The following is a 19,388-nucleotide window of genomic DNA, read 5'->3' on the forward strand; positions in this document are numbered from 1 at the left end:
ATCGCCTTACCTGCCTCTTCAGGTATCGCGAGGGTCTGAGGAGCCCAGGCCCCGGCGCCTAGCAGCGAGGGCGGACGCCCGCACGCAGCCGGCGGGCCGAGGCTGTTGGCTGCTGTAGCGATCTCAGTTAGCCCGTCCCCAGGTGATGCGTCGGGAATCGCCGACAGCTGACGCGCCTTTCAGTCGGAGGGAGGTTTTGCCTCTTCCGTGGGTGCCGGTAATCTCGTGGCTCGTGATGAAGTGAACAAGACTAGTATAGCCCTCGTGTTCATAGCGCTTATGTTCTACTGAGGGGAAGGCGTACAATAAAAAATATAAAAGAATCGCACTGTGCGAAGATGCCCGAATACGTTAGAACGCTGGAAGGGTGAATGAGGGCGGAGGAGAGGTCACTGCCTACTGTCTGAGAAGGGAGCCGTTGAATCTGAGAACCAGAGGAAGGGAAAAACATGTAGCGGTGTAAAGAAGGAAGGTGGGTAGGCTGGGGAGAGCGTTCCTGGCCCAAGGAATGTGTGCTACGACCCTGAGGCAGGAAGGAGTTTTGTCTTTTCTGGGAGCTGAATGGAGGCTGTGTGGTCGAGCCCATGAGCCAGGGAAGGAGGGCATGAAGTGAGGCTGAAGAGCAGCAAGTTGTTGGTTTGGATGTTAGCGCAGTGGGAAGCCGCTCAGCCATTTAAACATTTTGAAAAAGTCATTCTGGCTGTTAAAGGAAGAGTTTATCAGTGAGGGGCCACAGCGAAAGTGAGCCGACCAACTAAGGGGCTGTTTCAGGCAAGCAGGAGGTTGGCAGCTTTGGACTGAGGTGGTGGCAGCAGAGACACGTGTAAGGGGCAGAAGCACCAGAGCTTGCTGATGGATGGAAACGAGAATGAGGAGGAAAAGGATCAAGAAGATATCGGGGGTGACTTGAGCGTGAGTTTCTGGCTGGAGCAACTTAAGATAAATGGACGGTGGTGCCTTTTACTGAGATGCTGATGGCCTTAAAAAAAAAAAAATTAAAAAAAGAACTATGTCCCCCAACAGGATAGAGGCCTGGGAGGGGAGGGAGTGATTCCGGAGGCTTTGGGGTTGTAGGACTGAGGAATGTCAGACGTGAAAGAAAGTATAAATAGTTCTGAGGTTGGGAATGCAGGCTACTAAAGAAGCGTGGAAGCTCCCCAGCCAGTCCAGGGTGCCCTTTTGAGGCTTGTGATCCAGTCATTTCAGTCGTTTGGTTGGATTTCCGTCAGCCAAGTTCTGTTCTCCCCTCCCCTTCTATCTTCTAGCTATCCATAATTTGGAAATGAAATAAACATTTTTATTATTTGTTGACTATCATCCTAATGTTTCCTTACTTGAAAATGGTAAATTTACTGGTAAGGTGAATTGAATGTAATTAAAATATATATATTACTGAACTGAACTAAAGGTTGTATTTTTCTTTGTAAAAAAACAGTCCCCCGAACTAAATTTTCACAGTGTGGTCTGCAAATCAATTTATTTGCTTAATAGAAAAATAATTTTCAGTACCTCTAAACTAACCTGCACCCATCATTGGCTTCTCCTTTGCCCATTTCTTAACATTTCCTAAGGCTGGAATAACTGTTCCTTACTTGTCAAGGGGTGACTTCAAGGAAGCATTTTTACTTTTCAAAGATGATTGTCTGCTTTTTAAAAATGTTGATGGAAGCAACCCAAACGTCCATCAATAGTTGAGTAAGTTGTGGTACAGTCATACAGTGGAATACTATATAGCAATTAAAATAAAGCAGTCCCACAACCTGGATGATTCTTAACAAACAATGTTGAAGAAGTCAGACACAAAAGAAATACATTATATGATTCTGTTTTTTGTAGAGTGAAAAAACAAAAGTAGGTAAAACTAAAGTCAGAAGAGGCTACTTTTGGGGAGAGAGGCAATGAAGGGGGGCTTATGGGATGGTGGTGTAATGCATCTTTTGACCAAAGTGATGGTTAAACAGTGTGTTCACTTTATGATAATTCATCATCTGACCTCTATAAGATGTTTGGTATTTGTTCTACTTTAATAAAATAGCTTATTAAGCAAACAAGGGCCACACAAGATAGGCAAAACTGCCATTATTTTTACAGAATGAGAGAGATGTTTATAAGCTCTTATGATCTCTTCATCTGACCACTTCAGTAAATATCGAAAGTGAATATATGCGTAGCTTTATATGACCATTTAAGGGAAAGGGAATAAATAGGGATGAACTGAAGGATAGTTAGAAGTTTGATGTTCTTCAGAGTCTTCAGAGGCTGGGAGCTAATTCATTTACTAATAGAACACTTTTTAGGGAAAAAGGAAAATTTAACCCTTGACCTTAAAAGGGTAGGTTTTGTCTCAGTTTTTCTAGAAGGGTACACTTTGTCTTCCTGCTTGATAAACTGAAGAAAAATACACCACTTTTTTGATGTTGGAGAAGGCTAAGGCCTAAAGATGCCTTAAACTCACTCATCTCTAACAGTTTAGATTTTAGTTTCTATCCAACTATGCTGCTTTTTCTATAAACAGTTTTTATTTTAAAATACCCTCACATTCATTCTCTCTGGGCCTCATTATCTTCATCTGTAGAGTTAGGCTGTAGGACTGAGGAATTTCTAATTTGGAATCCATGAATGGTCAGCTCTTTGAATCCCCTGAAAATGAATCAAAACTATACGTATGTGTATATATGCATTTTTCTGGGGGAGCTATCCATAGGTTTTATCTGATTTTCACAGAGAAAACACAAAAACTAGTCAGTTTCTAAGGTCCCTTACAGCTGTTAACATTCTAGGATTCGTGAAACAAAGATTAATTTCCATGTAGATGTTAACTGTAGGTTTCCTCTAAGACCGATTAGCAGGGTGAGTGTTTTGATCTGAATTATTAGATATTTTTGAGTAGTTATTTTAAAATTTTGTGTTTTAAAATTAATTAAAATCTAAACTGTTAGATGTAGTGAAGTTTAAAACATCTTTATTTAGCCCATAGCCCTCTCCTATGTCACATACTACATTCCCCTTAAAAGGCCACTAGTCTGGAAGAAAAAGGACAGTGTTCAGACATGCTCAGTGTTGTCTAACGGGTGTGTACTCCCCTCATGCCCCGTTCTGGACATGGGACAAGTCAGAGGAGGCAGTGGGTGGAGGGGACAGTGACTGATAACACCTGAGGTTTGCTTGCAGTCAGGAACTCGATGCTTCAAACAAATACTGATGCTGTGAAGATGGTCTGGTTCTGACTGAACAGCAAAAGCTCTACGATTGTCTTTATCTCTGTGACAGGATCGCCTCCTGTCGGCCGCCCTTAAAGCCTACTAACCTGGTCTTGGGAAACTCTTTAAGCCTTAGGGCCTTAAAACCTTGAGTGCCCTTTTCCTATCCCTCAGACTCAGAAAAGAACATTTCAGTTATCAACTATACAGTTTCAGTAAAATACACACTCAAAAGAAATAGGGGTGGGGAATCAGGGTGCAAGGGTACTGATTCCAATCTCACCCTTATTGTCCAGAATTAATATAGATTGCCCACATTAAATAATTTTTCTCAAAAACATTTCTACATTTAAAATTTTAAAATTAATTAGAAATGTGATGAGGTGAAAAAGAAAGCCACTGCAACCATTGTATTGAATGCTATTTCAGGAGTTTCGAATTTTAAAGCAGTGTCAAAGAAACCAGACAATAACAGCTACTCTTTAATTTTAGATTTGTTGCTTTTATTCAAAAGAGTCACTGCTTGACAAACTCTTAAATCACAAGGTTTGAACCAAACTGTCAGTCCTCTGAAACAGCTCTGTGAGGTAGGTATCCGCACAGCCAGAGGGACCAGCACAGTCCTTTCTTCCCATGTTACTTTCAGTGCTGAGAACTATAGCAGCTGGAACCACTGTTCTAGTGGACAGTTAGAACAACTGTTTCCTCTGTCTCCCTCCCCACAGAGCTGCCCAAGTTATCATCTGCTCCTGGGGCTGGACCATCTGTTTTTTGAAAGTTACAATATTGTTGTTTACGAAAATCCAAACTGTTGCTTTGATTTATATGCTCTAACTCTGAATCACAGAAGTATTACTATAATGTTTAAAAATTTAAAACACTGATTGACTCTACTTGCTTTAAATACTCTAGGATCCCTTCTACATTTATTATCACTGATCAATAGAGATGACATAATAAACAGGTCTAAACTTCTGAGAAGACAGCATATTCCCTTTTCAACTTAGTAAGACTTCCGACAGTGTTTTTGTATGTTACAAAAGTTGGTACAATACGCCTCTACCAGGAAAGTCTTAGAAGGAATTCCAAATATTACAATAAAAGTACTGTAAGTGTGACACTTGAAGCAGAACACATGCACAGAAAATTAAAACCTTTCAAAAATGGCTTTGCTGTAGCCCCACACCAAATTTATAATTGGTAGGCAACGTGTTTCGAGACTGATAAAGGGTGGTGTAAAGAACTCCTACTCATTAGCTTCTCAAGTTAGTGACTGCAGCTGAAACGTTTTCCTATGAAGTGTGCCACTCTATGAGAAGTTTGATTTGGACATGGTGAATCAGGATTCGTGGAGTCTTGATATGTAATCTTTCTAAACCTTTGTTCTTAGGAGAACCCAAGCTGTCCTACTCCAGTATGTTCCAAAAGTCTTCCAAAGGATCCCAGTTTCTCCCCATGTAGGAGTCCTAGGAGTCTAATACCAGTTTGGTCACTTATCTGTGCATGGCTTCAGACAAAAAAAAGCCCTTTCATCTACGTCAGGGATTTCATCTATGAAAAGGAAGGTAATGCCCTGTCTTCTTCACCTAACTCTCTTGAGGATTAAATGAACGGTATGCAAGAAATCGCTTTAATTACAATGTGCTATACTTAAGGATTTTGTTTTTCTCTGTGACAAGCAGCAGCTTTGTCTTAGGCCCAAATTACAAGACACTACTGATGTATCATTCAGCATCTCATCAGTTGATGGCCTCTGATTCACCTGGAAGACTGACAGTGAGGCTCACTGATACATGAGTGGACAGGATGACTAGCAGTGGCTGCCAGGCGCAGAGCTGACACTGCCTGAGCCCTGGGGATCAGTGACTACCCTGCTGTCCAGGTCACTCAAGGGCAGTGCCAGCTGAGGGAGTTAAGATTTCGTAATACTTGCGGTTTTGATTCTTCTCAAACAGAAAACTGCATAAAAGAGCGTTAAGTACTTATGCTGTAGTCATCCAAAAACCAAGATAACGTTCCTGCTGAATCATCTCATTCTGCACAAGGCCTGATGAATCTGGGCTACATTCTGTCATCTAGGGACAGTATTACAAAAGTGTTCTGACAAGAGAAAACTAACCAAATCTGTACATTCTGTCGCTATAGCTCACCAGTAATTTCTCTTGTCAAATTTAGTGTTCCTAGTACCCTCCTCAGGTCTTTGATGCTCACAGCTACGGAGAACCACCTTCCTCAGGAATGTACCAAACTGTTATGTGTCTGCAGTATCACCCAGGTTCCTGAAACAAAAATTCCCTTTACAAGTAACTTTTATATACTGTTCCTCTAAAAGGACCAAACTCTTACTGAAATGCCATAACTGAGAATATCAAGAGTGCTGGCTGGAGTCCAATGTCTCACAACTTGTTAATTCTCCTGTCACTTAAGGAAGTGTTCTGTAAACCAGAATATAAAATCAAATTAACAAAGTTCAAGTTTCTTCTTTCCCCTTCAGCTGGTAGCAAAGAATTATATCAGAATGGAAAAGCAGAACTGCTCCAAATGAACAAAACCTAGCTACTCAAAGAAACACTGATTTTTCCCCAATATTGTACAATATTTTATTGTAACCAAAATACTTAGGTGAGTCTCACAGCAATATATTATCATGTGGGTACTCACCGAGAAGGATGAATTGGATAAACTGTACATTTGACAACACCTTACTATACATCCAGTTAACCTGAATAGTTTGGTGGGGGAGAAGATATAGAAGCATCCGATTTTATATAATTCCATATTTTTCCACATCTTTATAGACATCACAGAATGAAGATACAGTTGTAAATCACTATAATTCTAACCTTACTATTGGGACCTGCAACATGTAAAAATTCCAGTCATATATTGCTAGGCATTTGCAAATGACAATCAAATGTTTGTCATACAGTGGTTTTAAACTTGTAAGATAATATTCAAATGCTTTAAACTGCCATGGTCCTTTTGTTTGATTTTACACATTGGCTCAAATATTTTAGTGCACTCATTTTCTCATCTGTTGAGTCTCTGTGTTACTACTTCTCGGTACATAATAGAGATGTAGATGAGCAACAAAAATACGACAAAGAAATCATCGAGAAAGCCTAGAATTCCAAACAGGGCTTCAGGCACAAAATCTAGAGGCGATATAAGGTAGAAAAAAGCCCCCATTAAACAAAGTATTATCCTGATACGGAACATCCAGAAAAGGCCTCCGACCGAAAACACCTCCCTGAATGCATGCCTCAGTAAAGTGGGTAGGTCCATAATTCTTTCCATAATCTGGTAGGGGAAGAACAAATACTGTGATTTGGTATCTAGTGTGTTAGACTTAAAAATAATATAATTTTCTTACAATGTGCAGACAAACTCAGTTAACATGAATGAAGGAGTTTCATGTATTCACTGAACACCATATTTTCTAGTTACACATTTTATTTAAAAATAGTTCTTTGATTACTAGGTTCTTATAAAATAGGTCTTATTGCAGATAATTGAAAAGTAACTAAAATATCAACAAATTTGAAACACAGGATATAGTAATACAAAACTCAAGTTATTTCTAATTTGAGTTAGTAAAATAAACCAACAAAGAACCCAGTGTATTGAACTAGGCTGGGGCTTGAGCTCAAGTCTCAGCTTTAAAGTTGGACACACCACTTATTAGCCAAGTGATCCTGGGGAAAGTTGTTTAACCTACTAGAGATAAGTCAACAACTAACTGAGTATGTGCCACAAGGACTATTAAGAACTAGAAGAGATATTGTTATAAAAGACCTTGATAAATTGCCAGACAATATATAAGTATATACATATATAGAATATATAAGTATATACATATATAGAATATATAAGTATATACAGACACATCAACTTTGATGGCTTTGACCATCTAAGAATAGCAATGAAACTGATTTCCTTCTTAGGATGTTTATTCTGCTTAGCTTGAGTTTAAGTGAATTTTTTTTTTTTCCCTTCGGTACGCAGGCCTCTCACCGCTGTGGCCTCTTCCGTTGCAGAGCACAGGCTCCGGATGCGCAGGCCCAGTGGCCATGGCTCATGGGCCCAGCTGCTCTGCGGCATGTGGGATCTTCCCGGACCGGGGCACGAACCCGTGTCCCCTGCATCGGCAGGCGGACTCTCAACCACTGCGCCACCAGGGAAACCCTAAGTGAATTATTAATTGCCACAAAAATTTTTGAAATGCCAGGCCTTACCCTTTCTGGAAATGATTATGGTTTCTGAATATATACAGACTAATAATTAGATTATATTTACTTTGTAAATATACTAAAACCCACTGAATTGTATACTTTAAACAGGGGTACTATATGGTGTGTAAATTACATCTAAATAAAGTTTTTTTTTTAAAAAAAAGACAGTACCAGTATCTATTTGTATGACCTTGAGCAAGTCAGTTTCGTCTCTGACTGGAAACTTCTCACTTCCTCTGCATAGCTCTTAGCTGACTGCATGGCCATAAGGCCGCGTGTAGTAATGAGGCACCCTGACGACTCCTGAACCTAACTTCTTTGAGGTCTTACTTCTCAGGGGTTGGGAGATGCAAGAGAAACTGGCCAGAGGAAGTAAATCACTTCCTGTGGTCATTCCAGTGCTAGTTCAGCTGTTTTTAACAATCTGTATAAATATCACAAATCCAACTCTAAGTATGTATTTTGTCCAACAAATGCCGAATAAGTTAAGAGGGAGATGGAGACGAAAATGGGAAGAACTGAGCAAGCAATGAGAAAACGGTTTTAAAAACCCCACCAGACAAAGAAAATCTTGTAACTCCTTTTGGAAAACGGATCACAAAAGAACAAAAATGGTCTTTTTAGAATCACTCCTCATGCTGATTTTCTGTTCTCTGTGGAAGAAACTAATACTTAAAGCAAAACAGCTATACAGCTTTCACAAGGTCTATGGTAAATTACTTAAGATATTCTAATGACCAGCCAGTATGTCTTTTGAATACTGTTCTGTCCTTTATCAGGGCTATTTTGTTCAGTTCTCATATGGTGTTGTTTCTAAAAAATCTGTAGTGATTAGACAAGAAATATGGCATGGGTTATTAAGAAATGTTTGTGTACTAATCACAATCTGACTCTAACTCTGGGGTAGAATATCAAAGTAAAACCTAAATGTCTTTGTTATATTGTAATTTCATCACATACCAAGCTTTCTTATTCATTAAGTATATATCTGACGCACACAAAATAACAGAGCAATGGTATGCTTCACACCTTAAAATACGAATGAACATCTTAAAATGATTTTTTTAAGTTCAGTGGTAGTTCTTGAATTTGAAACTGATTTTCAAAGAATCGTCCTAAGATGCCCCTGGAGGATACATAAGAAAACTGCCGGATCAGAAACAGCAGAAGAGGCTCCCAAAGAGCCACGGAGGGCAACAGGGACCAGGTCGAGCTTTTCTTGTCACTAAAAGTTTTGCCTGTCACCATCCACAGCAGGCGAAACTGTATGCCTTTAAATGTACCTGACGTCCCAGAATGAGGAACAGCATGTACGAGGGAGCACAAGTCTACGCAGTTGTGTAATACAGAAGCATTTAAACAGCTTATATTCTTGGCTGGGAGGAGGAGTATCATTTCTATCTTAAGGATAACCATAAATTCTACAAGCATTAAGGCCTACTGTATTCCAGACACTGAGACCATAGTAGTGACTAAATATACACGGTCCTCGCCCTCATGAAGCTTTCCGTCTCCTGAGAGAACGGTAATGAACAAGGTCGGAGGGCAATGAGAGAGACTGCCCTGGTTGATTGGGGACAGCCTCTCCGAGGGAGATATACTAGGGCCAACCTGAAGGATGAGGAAGTCAGCCAGGAGGCGAGCAGCAGGACAAGCATTCCGAGCAGAGGAAATGGCACGAGTGAGGCACGAAGGTGGGAAGGCCAGGAGCGTGTTCTGAGAGCCGCATCCCGAGGGAGGGGAGGGGGAACCAGGCCATGCAGGGCCTTGAAAGCCACAGCCAGGAGATGGGACATTAGTCCAGAAATTCAGAAGTTTCAAAACACAAGAGCATCGTGGTCTTACTTATGTTTTCAAAATATTACTTGGGCTGCTGTGCAGAGGAAAAGGTCCGAGTGAAGAGGCCACTGCAGTTGTCCTAAGCAAGAGATGATGGTGGCCTGGCCTAGTCTGATGGCTACAGACACAGGACTTGTTATGAGGCAGAAATGACAGCATCCCCAGAAAGAGAGAAAAGACACGTTAGGACTTCTTTACAGATCAGAGAAGGGGAATGAGGGAGAAGAGGACATCAGCACTGAGCTGAGTAAGGCTGAGGTAAGGAGGGATCGGGTCAGTGTTGTGCATGTTACATCTCGTGTCCGAGACGCCAGGAACGCGCCAGTGGGATGTACCCTGAGCAAGTGGACGTCAGAGCCTAGAGCGTGGAGCAGAGTCTGGGCTTCCAGTACGAATTTGTACTGAGTGTGTTCTGGGTTTTCAAGTACATATTTAGTCATACACTTCTAGAATTCTTTGTTAAATTTTGAGAAATTTTGAGAAAACTGGGATGAGTCAGTAAAGTGTGGGTTTTTAATCTATCAAATGCCTTTTTGGGGAGGAGGGGCAACTGTAGAATTAATGTGCTCTTTAAAAATAGAATGCTTTTGAATACCTGACATACAAAACCCCCAACACTTAGGGTTACTTAAGGGAACAAATTCAAATGGGGCCAGGGTAAAATAGAGTAAAACACAATGGTAAAACTCCCTCCAGAAGTTCTCAGTTGTAAGTTTCCTGGAAGACAAACCCTATTTTAGAATCACGTAGGAGTCAATAATTTTACCTTTCCCTCCAGTGTTTTTCTATTGCTTTTCTTTGCTGGTATCACTTTCATAAAGAGTTTAATAATGCCATTTTTTAAAAGATAGAAAACTGTAGTCCTTGGGAAAGCTGTAACTCAGTGAATGACAGCAACAATGAAAAGTAAAGACTTCACGTAACACAGATTTTTCACATTGACTATTTGTTGGTAAATCTCACTTTACAAAAGTGAAGTATCATCACACTCTAACTTTGCACCCGCTACAACATTACTTACAGATCTGGGCTGCCCTGAGAATCTCCGGTTATAATCATTAATATCTTGATGCAATGATACAGCATCCTGAGACTGGTCATTTTCACCAAATACTGTTAGCAGTAAAGTTACCTGTAGATTTACAGAAAAAAAGAATTGTTACACCTTTCTGCAGCATTAATTTTTTTTCATTTTGTGTTATTATTCAATAGAAGGAGAAAAGCTTCTGAATTTAGATTTCGCTCGTTTCTTTTAACAAAGGTGACACAGGGGAGAAAAGTAAGCTACTGTTTCCTTACAATAAAATCCATTCAAAATGTTATTTGAACTCCTGTAAAATAAAATGGGCACTGGTTTAAGTACTTTTCAATCCACACCAGGGATCAAGTTAGTAGTTCGCTGTTTGGGCTAACAGACATTTGAGGATATAAGAATGATGAGAAAATATTCAGGAGCAAAGTGACATATCACTTTGAGAGAGGAAAATTAGGGCACGCTTTTTTGATTAAAATCATGATTCCTTATCCTCTCTGGTATCTGAATGATCTTTGAATGCTACCAGCATCACACAGAGCTGAAGTTATTGCAGGATCCAGCTCTCAAGCACCCATCTCTACTACAATCAAAAAGGTAATTCTTGATACTGTTATATAACATAATACATTTAACCCTGATTCCTCCATGGCGGAGCTAAGGAGGATACACAAATGTTCCTGGACTATACTCGGGTAATCTGAAGATGACGGTACCTCGAAAAACAAGTATATTTAAAAATATAACACCTCCTATAGAAATGGCCACTGTACAAAGAGAGAAATATGGGAAGGAGCCGTGATAGATTTGGGTTTAAATCATCCCACTGTTGTTTTGACCCTTAGCTCAGCTGTAAAACCAGGACCCCACTGTTCAGGTGCTTCCCAAACAGCCAAACACAGGAGTGCCTAAGAGCAGCAGGTGGTAGGAACAGCAGGTATAGCCATCTCTTCACAAATTTGTTAATAAAGATGAATTCTTTCACTAAATGTTAACTGACCACGTTAACTGGGCCAGGCACTGCGCTAAGTGCTAGACGTACAAAAAAAGGACAACGTGGCCTTGCGCCTTGGTGATCACAATCCCCAGGATAGAAGGGGAGGGAGACGTGTTCAACAGCCCGTTATAAGGCACTGGGGTAGGCGTTATAGTGATGCTGGAGAGGAAGGACTTCCTCTGCCTGGGGTGTCCAGAAAGCTTGACACTTGCACTCACCCTAGGGACGTGGTAGGACCGCTGGCGTGTCAGTGTGCGCGCCCAGGGGAGACGTGGTGACCATGTCCCAGCCACAGGCAGCAGCCTGCACACTGTTCCCAGTGAAGCAGGCGGTGGGGCAGGTAGATGAACTGCAGTGGGAACGCACTGCAGTTAGGGAACCCACAAGTTTATCTCCACCTTTCTCACCTCTAGCCAATTTATGTGTGGTCCAAAGGATACCACCTGCTAATGCGCATATGCCCTATGAAAAGCCACAGGGAGTGCCAGAAAGAGGGGCAGGTGGTGGAACTAATTGTTGATGGCAAGACCTTCGGCCTGGCCTCCGCGTTGCTGGCAGAGAGCTAAAGATGAGAGGTGGCACTGGCAAATAAGCTTCAGGGCCAACTGCCTTGTGTCACACATCAAATCAGCCAGAGAGGTGGTACCAAAAAATGATCTTCCTCCTAACCATGTGGTAAAAAGTGTGAAAGAGGCAGAATCTGGGGATGTATCAATAGAAGCAAGAAGTAAAGAAGAGAAAGCCTTGAACCTTCCTCTCTCCAACCAAAAAAAGGGAGCAGTGGGGGAAGTGGATAAGCGAGAACAATGGCTGAAAGGTACACACACGTGTGTGCATTTCTGTGTATGTGTATATGTATTTAACAGTGCACACTATATGGTTTTATTTATATACAGTCCCCAAATTAGGCAAAACTGAACAGTAATCTTTAGAGGAGCATGCTAAGGTAATAAAACTGTAAAGAAAATCAAGGAAATGCTTATCCTAACAGTCAAATAGTAGCTACCTCTAGGAGAGGAAGGAAGGGGGGGGAGATTTGGAAGGGGTCCCGAGGAGGCTTCTGGGGCTGTGGCCAGTTTCTGTTTCTTCATCTGAGTGGTGGCTACTCAGGTGTTGCTTTGTGACAAGTCAGCGAGCTGTACCTCTTTATTTTGTGTGCTTTCCTGTACGTCTGTTATATTGTACAAAGAATTTTTGAACAACTGTTGTGCCTTCTCTAATCTTATTTTACTTTGTGGTCCCTGTGGGTTTAGGCCTTTCCTGTTTCGGTGGGGTTGCCAGAGGGAGCAAAAGTAAATGCGTGCACTCAATTCAGCATCCTGACTTGGAAGCTCTCCATCCTGGTCGGGACGTCCGTTTGCACTGGAAGACTTCCCAAGGAGAGGCTGTCTGTGTACCTGATCATGAGTCATTATCAGACAGGCATATATTTTAAATGAAAAGAGTAATATAAATATAAAGGAAATTCTGAAAAGTGAATAGAACATCCCATTTGGCTATATTTATTAACTTAAAAACTACAAATATCAGTTTCTCAGATTTTTCAAACGAAACAAAATTTTGTTTCTCCAGTTTGTCGAAGAAATTGAGCCGTTTGATAGCGTACTGACACTTCAGTCTCCGACACGCGTGTGTAAAACCTCACTGCGTCCCTTGGAGGCAGCATCTGTACTGATGTAACAGGCTAATCTGCTCTGGGTGATGCGACGTGGCCACGGCTCCACAAGAGACATTTTTCAAAGGCATTGTTCGTCATTTAAAGCTGTCTGGACCCTCACCACAGATGGGCAGGTTAAAAAGAAAGTACAACTGAAAAACTATTTTTTTCAAAAGAAGTCTATGCAGAGCATATTTGCTTAAGCCTGATTGCCAGTTCAGTTGTTCCCTTGCTGGTGTTACAACAAAGACTTATTAGGATTTGGGGAAGGGTTCATGTACCAGCTGTTTTTCACTATGACTGAAGGGATATTAAAGGGAATTCCCTTTTTTTGAGGTGTCTTAAAGACATTAAAAAAAATAATGGAGAAACATCAGAGAAGCTTTGGATAAATGAAGTTCTGCTAAAAACATAAAAATAATTCAAGAGTTAGATACAGAAACTATAAAAATTTACAAAATGAGCTAGTATAAATGATGTTTTCTGGGCACAAACATTACCGTTTGTCTACAGATTGGACAACTGATTGCCCCAAGCCATGAACCGTATCGCCAGTACGCCACAATGCAGGTACCTAATGGGAAGAAAACATTAATATTGATGTTGTTAAGTCCATATATCCTGGGAAAGTTTCATATATTTGAAATATTTTAACAGCATCACCTATTTTAAAATGTTTTTTACTTTATCCAACCAAGTCTTAAGGCAAATTCAAATCTAACAACAATTCCCAGCCACTGAAAAATATTTTAATTTAAACTACCTGTTAAGATACAAGCATTTTTACAATCAAAAGCAAGCATGCATTAACTGCTTCAATGCTATGAGGCTTAATAGAAAATACTGCATTTCCTATGTGAATAAATAAAACAGTAATTGAACATTACTGTACATATGACAACCAACAAATCACACTATAAATTTTCTGTTGCAAATTCGATATATATGTTACAGAAACACAACTTCCATTTTTTTAAAAGTTTAGAAAACCAAGTCACTTAAGTGTCAATAATAGTAATTAGGTAGTATGCACAAAGGAGCCAAAGGATACAAAGATTTCACGCTTCCTGCCCTAACAAAGTTCATAATCCAGTTAAGTAACTGAATCAACTTTTGTACTGGATGGATTTGATTTTTCTGCTTGAAGGCATTGATGAGCAGTGAAACAGGTAAACACAGCCTAGAGAGAGGATTTACAGACCTTAAAAAGTGGTGGTAGGTGCACTAAGTGTATAGGCACTAAAGTTCAGACCAGTAACAAATGAAGAAGGAGTATTTTTAAATACTGGCTGATGTTTAAGGAGCCAATTCAGTTTCTTCTCTGCAGGCCCCCATTTCTCGGATCATCCAGGTTCCACTGTGAATCTGAACTAACTGCTTCCTGGCTCCTTCAATCAAATTGAGGGGACCAAGGTAACATACTTACATGACTCAGAAGGTAGTTACATCTTGAAGTGTGTAATATTAAATTTCAGTACAAAAGGTGTACAGAATTTGAACCCAACTTTGTAGGGGTGGTAAGATTAGACAGGCAGAAGACAGGAGCGAGGACACTCTGGGTTTTGCGATGGCAGGAACAAATCCCAGAGGCAGAAATAATGGTACACGAGGCCACTGGTGAGCAGGCCACTGGCTGAAGCCAAGGCTGCCCAACCTGACCATTAGTGACTGTGGGGAAAAACTGGTTCGATGATTTAAAGACAAGTTTAAAAAGCTAAACCATCTGTATCTGATATCTTTTCCTGCTCTCAGGGTGCTGTGTTAATTTGATAATATTTACTAAATACTTTGAGCAGTCTAATTTCATACAGAAACCATATGAAAGCAAAACTGATCATAAATATGTTAGTATTATTACCATCTGTAATGATGCCTTAGATTTATCTACTACCTCTTCACCCAAAAGTCCACTGTGTTTTGACATATGTTAATTTATTTAATTCCATAACTTTTTCCACAGATTGGAGTATAGGTGTCCTTGGTTTGCAAATTATGTAGTGGCCACTTGCCTGCACTGGAAAACTATGGTCCAGCAAATCAAACACTTCAGTTCATACACATCTGCTGTGATGTGCCTGATGCCTTCCCTTAACTAGGATGGCGGGAGAGATGACTCAATGACTTGAATCCGGGGCACAATCTCTCTAGATCTGTCTATTTGTAAAATGAGAATAAGACCTCATAAGACTGCCGGGGAAGTACATAAAGTAATGTGGGTTACAAATGCAAGTTAGGTGAAGTCTGTTGCTGCTGTTATTCTTGACTTGCTGTAAAGGAACAGAACTGTAGTTCCACACATGGAGCTAAGCTGAAATGCTCTTCATATACATGGTATCAGTATCCTTGAACTACTGTTAAAAGAAACACATTTCTATTTATTAAGAAGCTGAATAACTAGTTTGTTTTTTTTTTAACCTTTGAAGCTACAGACAGTAAATAAAAGTGTCCCGACAAGAAGAGCGGGATATCGGAAGGAATCTACCCTATTACCCCAGACCCAGAGGTAAAACCAAGAGCACAGCACAGCCATCTTTCAACTGACCGGGTTATCCACACAGTGCATCACCTAAGCCTGGGCTGGCAAACAGACTTCGCCCAGCCTGCCAGACCTCACTGATTCCCAACCCCTGCCTCGGGTGCTGTGCTAGCGGACGGCCGAGGCACAGCCAGACCCAGAGCAAGCCCACAATCGATAAGGAACGTCGGCCAGAGGTTTGAGGGGCAACGTCTGCTTTCTCTGATGGCCATTTAATCCCCTACCCCAGCACCTGATCTTCCATTATTTGGCTGCTCACTAGCACTTCCAACAGATAATCAAGGATAGACACTGAAGTAGTGCTTTGTAGTTTGTTAGTTACTTAGACAAAAACCTGAGGGAAGAGGTTGAAATTCATGGATGAGGCAATGATGGGATTGGTCAGTGCTGACTAAATGGGCACAAGGTATAGAAAACCCTGCATAGCATGGAATGGATTCCAGATACTTTCTTTCACCCCCAACAGCATGAACAGTAACACTGTATACCTTGGAACTCTGACTCTTAGACAAACGATACAAAGGGGAGAAAGCAAAGTACAAATCACTGTGTGCTGCATGTTAAATCAGTAGTTTGGGAGCAACTAGCACCCTATCTTGCATACAGCTGTTCGAAGGGAAAGAAATACTACCAATAAAAAATAGGTCTAATGATGAGATAAACCTTAAGGAGAGAGTAGTTGTATAAACCACCATTCATAGTATTGGGTTGGCCAAAAAATTCGTTTGGGTTTTTGGTAACATCTTATGGGAAACCCCGAACGAACTTTTTGGCCAGCCCAACAGAACTGCGCACAGGCTGTGAAGTCAGACCCGGGTTTAAAACCTAGCTCTGTCCGTCTGCAGCTGGGCTGCCGTTTGTAAAATTTCTTAGCACTGCTGAGCCTCGGGGTTCCTCACCTGTGAGCTGGGATGAGATGGAGTATGTTGCGTCCAGCACACAGCAGGCCCATAATAACCGACTCCTGCCAATCTCACGTGACCACAGCCAGCAGTGGCTATGCGGTATGTCCCATCACTCTCTGTGACTCTTCCTGGAAGGTCAGGAGATGCCCAGGGGTGGACAGCACCCCTTCCTGACACTAAGTTAGTGCGACATCAACGTCCCTTCTCGTCCCTCTACGTGTTCTAGGGTTCCCAAGCCTCTGGAAGTCCCGGAGGAAGAGAGGTAAGAACTTCTGCACCGACTCAGAGTGAAAAAGAGGTGGCAGAGCCAAGGGAAGGTCTCGGGCAAGGTCCTTGGGAGAAGAACCCTGCTGCCTTGGGGAGGAGGAGTAAAAAATGAAACCACCAGAAAGCGATGAAAATGAGGAATTCAGTGACTCCCTCACGGTACAGATATCCTTAACTCACTATTCAAAGAAACACATTTCTGTTTATTGGGGGGTTGAATAACTAGTCTTTTTAATCTTTGAACTACGGACACTAAATAAAAGTGGCTGACAACAAGAGCAGGATCTCAGAAGCAATCTGCCCCACTCACAAAATACAAAACGTGACAGAGAGAAAATCAGGAATCCGGCTTGTGCACACACACGGGTCTTGGTCTAAACAGTCACTTTTACCAAGAACAGCATTGTTTGCTTACCACAAAAGAGATGTCCACAGTTTGTTTCAACAGGGAGAGAAGCTTGATGTAAACAGATCGGACAGTACATGTCAGTGTAGAACTGCTGTCGGGCAGCAGCAGGTGCATCCTGGTGAGAAGACAAGTGCATATTGAGACACGACACACACAGTCTTTCCAAAATTCACCTTCATGCTAAAAGATACTTAACAATACAGTCAGGACTGTGTAATCCTCAAATTTTAGATGTGCACTAGTTAAGGTCTTACAAGTTTGAGAAACTTATGAGGCTCCAGTGTTGTTCTGCCTAAACTGCATGGTCTCTACCTTCCTTCCTGAACACAGTCTAAAGATAAAGATAAAAAGATATATCTAAAGATAAAAAGCCGATTAACTCAGGAGTTACTCTGTTAGAAAGAGTAAGTTATTCTGGGTAACACAGGCTGAGCTCATGCATTCATTAGCTGAACAATAAGAAATGTCAAACTACTCCCCAGGTGTTAGCTTTCTTCTATTTTTAACATCTGTTTCATTCATACATTCCTGATAGTCGTTACATGTCTGAAGATTATGAGATAGTTGTATGTGAAATCACTTTGTAAATTATAAAACACCAGGCCCGCATGAATTATTGATAATAAGAGCTCTGGAACACAGTACCACTAATATGCTTAAACCATTTTTGCATCAGTGAATTTAAGTTCTATGAAGCAAGAATTCTTGTCTGTTTAGTTCACAAATGAATTCTCAATGCCCAGAACAATGTCTGACATATGGTAGATGTTCAATAAATATTTGGTGAATGGATAAATCATAAAAACCCTCTTTGGAATTAAAATTTGACTGGTGGGTAGACAATCAATTTTTAATTTTTTTTTTGATATTAGGTATCTCAGCATGAAGGTATACAATGTCCTACTTAATCCAGCTTTCATAAAATATATTACATTTCTGGTTCTTAGGGAATCCATATGGTTAAAAGCAAAGAAGAGGCAGAGGAGAAAAGTTTTCTTCTTTGCCTAAGTAGTTTTAACAACTTTGATCGCTGAAGAAAAAGAAAAGAAAAAAAGCCATCCCTTATAGTCATTTCTTTGAAGGTCTTAGGGGAATATACTTTATTTATTTATTTTTTAAAATCTATTTATTTATTTTTGGCTGCATTGGGTCTTCGTTGCTGCGCGTGGGCTTTCTTTAGTTGCTGCGAGCGGGGGCTACTCTTCATTGCGGTGCACGGGCTTCTCATTGCGGTGGCTTCTCTTGTTGCGGAGCACGGGCTCTAGGTGCGCGGGCTTCAGTAGTTGTGGCTCGCAGGCTCTAGGGCGCAGGCTCAGTAGTTGTGGCACATGGGCTTAGTTGCTCCGCGGCATGTGGGATCCTCCTGGACCAGGGCTCGAACCCGTGTCCCCCGTGTTGGCAGGCGGATTCCTAACCACTGCACCACCAGGGAAGCCCGGGAATATATTTTAGAAAGAGTAGTTTTTCCACTACATTTCATTAAAGCCAATTAGACAGTAATTATTTCCTCACAAGTAAATAATAGGAAAACTGTTGTCTTTTAAAGCAAGTTAAAACTAAATTCATGAAAACATCTTAATTAGATTAAGACTAGTCATTTGCTTAATCTGAAAATGTACAATCAATAGAATAATAAAGGTAACTCCAAGCAGGAAAGAAGCACATGCTTCCAAAAAGGAATTTATTGATATATCATCGCAATTTCTTATGCAAGGGGAGTGATAACATCTACTCCTCATACAAATGCACAGATTTATATCACAACGGTACCTGTTCTGTTTGAAGTTGTTCCCGAAGCACCCGTACTAGCTCTTGGTTTTCTGGGTGAATGTTTTGATGTGCATTTCTGCTGAATAAATTATAATACGGTTTTAATGTAAAATATTGTTAGATGAATCCATTTTCCTTATGGGTCTAATTTTTGACCTAGACTACTAGCAACATAAGAAATGTAAATGATGGCCTACAACTGTACTCCAACTGTAGGACTGAACATTCTAGGCTATTCTGAGATCACTGATTATCGGCTCATTTCAGGTTTAACTGGCAAATGATGAAATCCAGAGGCCTAGTACCTTGGGGATTGAATGTAATTTCAGACTTACATATAATATAACACGTTTATTTCTTTTGTAAGATTTCTTGTATTATTATGTATTTGAACACCTTTCCATATCTAATTAGGTCCTTCTCCCAACTCTTCACCTATGAGGTAAGAGGGACAGAGAAAAACAAAACCTAAAATGTATAATGTAGAAAAGCCCAAACCTATGATACCACTAATCTCTTAACATTAACAATTAAAATGAAGAA

The 19,388-nt window shown here is 40.7% G+C and overlaps 1 protein-coding gene across 6 annotated transcripts in view; it reads right to left on the reverse strand.

Moving 5' to 3' along the window:
- Positions 1–3,702: 3,702 nt before the first annotated feature.
- The window catches only part of RNF170 (ring finger protein 170), a 29,954-nt gene continuing 14,268 nt past the window's right edge, over positions 3,703–19,388 (reverse strand). For 3 of the 6 annotated variants that reach the window (XM_082864011.1, XM_082864007.1, XM_082864009.1), the window contains 5 exons: positions 18,846–18,921; positions 17,082–17,190; positions 13,459–13,532; positions 10,293–10,403; positions 3,703–6,500 (listed from right to left, as the gene is read on the reverse strand). In XM_082864011.1, coding sequence (XP_082720137.1) covers positions 6,231–6,500; positions 10,293–10,403; positions 13,459–13,532; positions 17,082–17,190; positions 18,846–18,921 — 640 coding nt within the window. In that variant the 3' untranslated portion in view covers positions 3,703–6,230. Of the gene's footprint in view, positions 6,501–10,292; positions 10,404–13,458; positions 13,533–17,081; positions 17,191–18,845; positions 18,925–19,388 lie in introns of all 6 variants that reach the window. The other 3 variants (XM_082864010.1, XM_082864008.1, XM_082864006.1) reach the window with 1 other exon arrangement.

This window comes from Leucopleurus acutus, assembly GCF_964270905.1.
Source record: "Leucopleurus acutus genome assembly, chromosome: 21".
NCBI classification, from domain to species: Eukaryota; Metazoa; Chordata; class Mammalia; order Artiodactyla; family Delphinidae; genus Leucopleurus; species Leucopleurus acutus.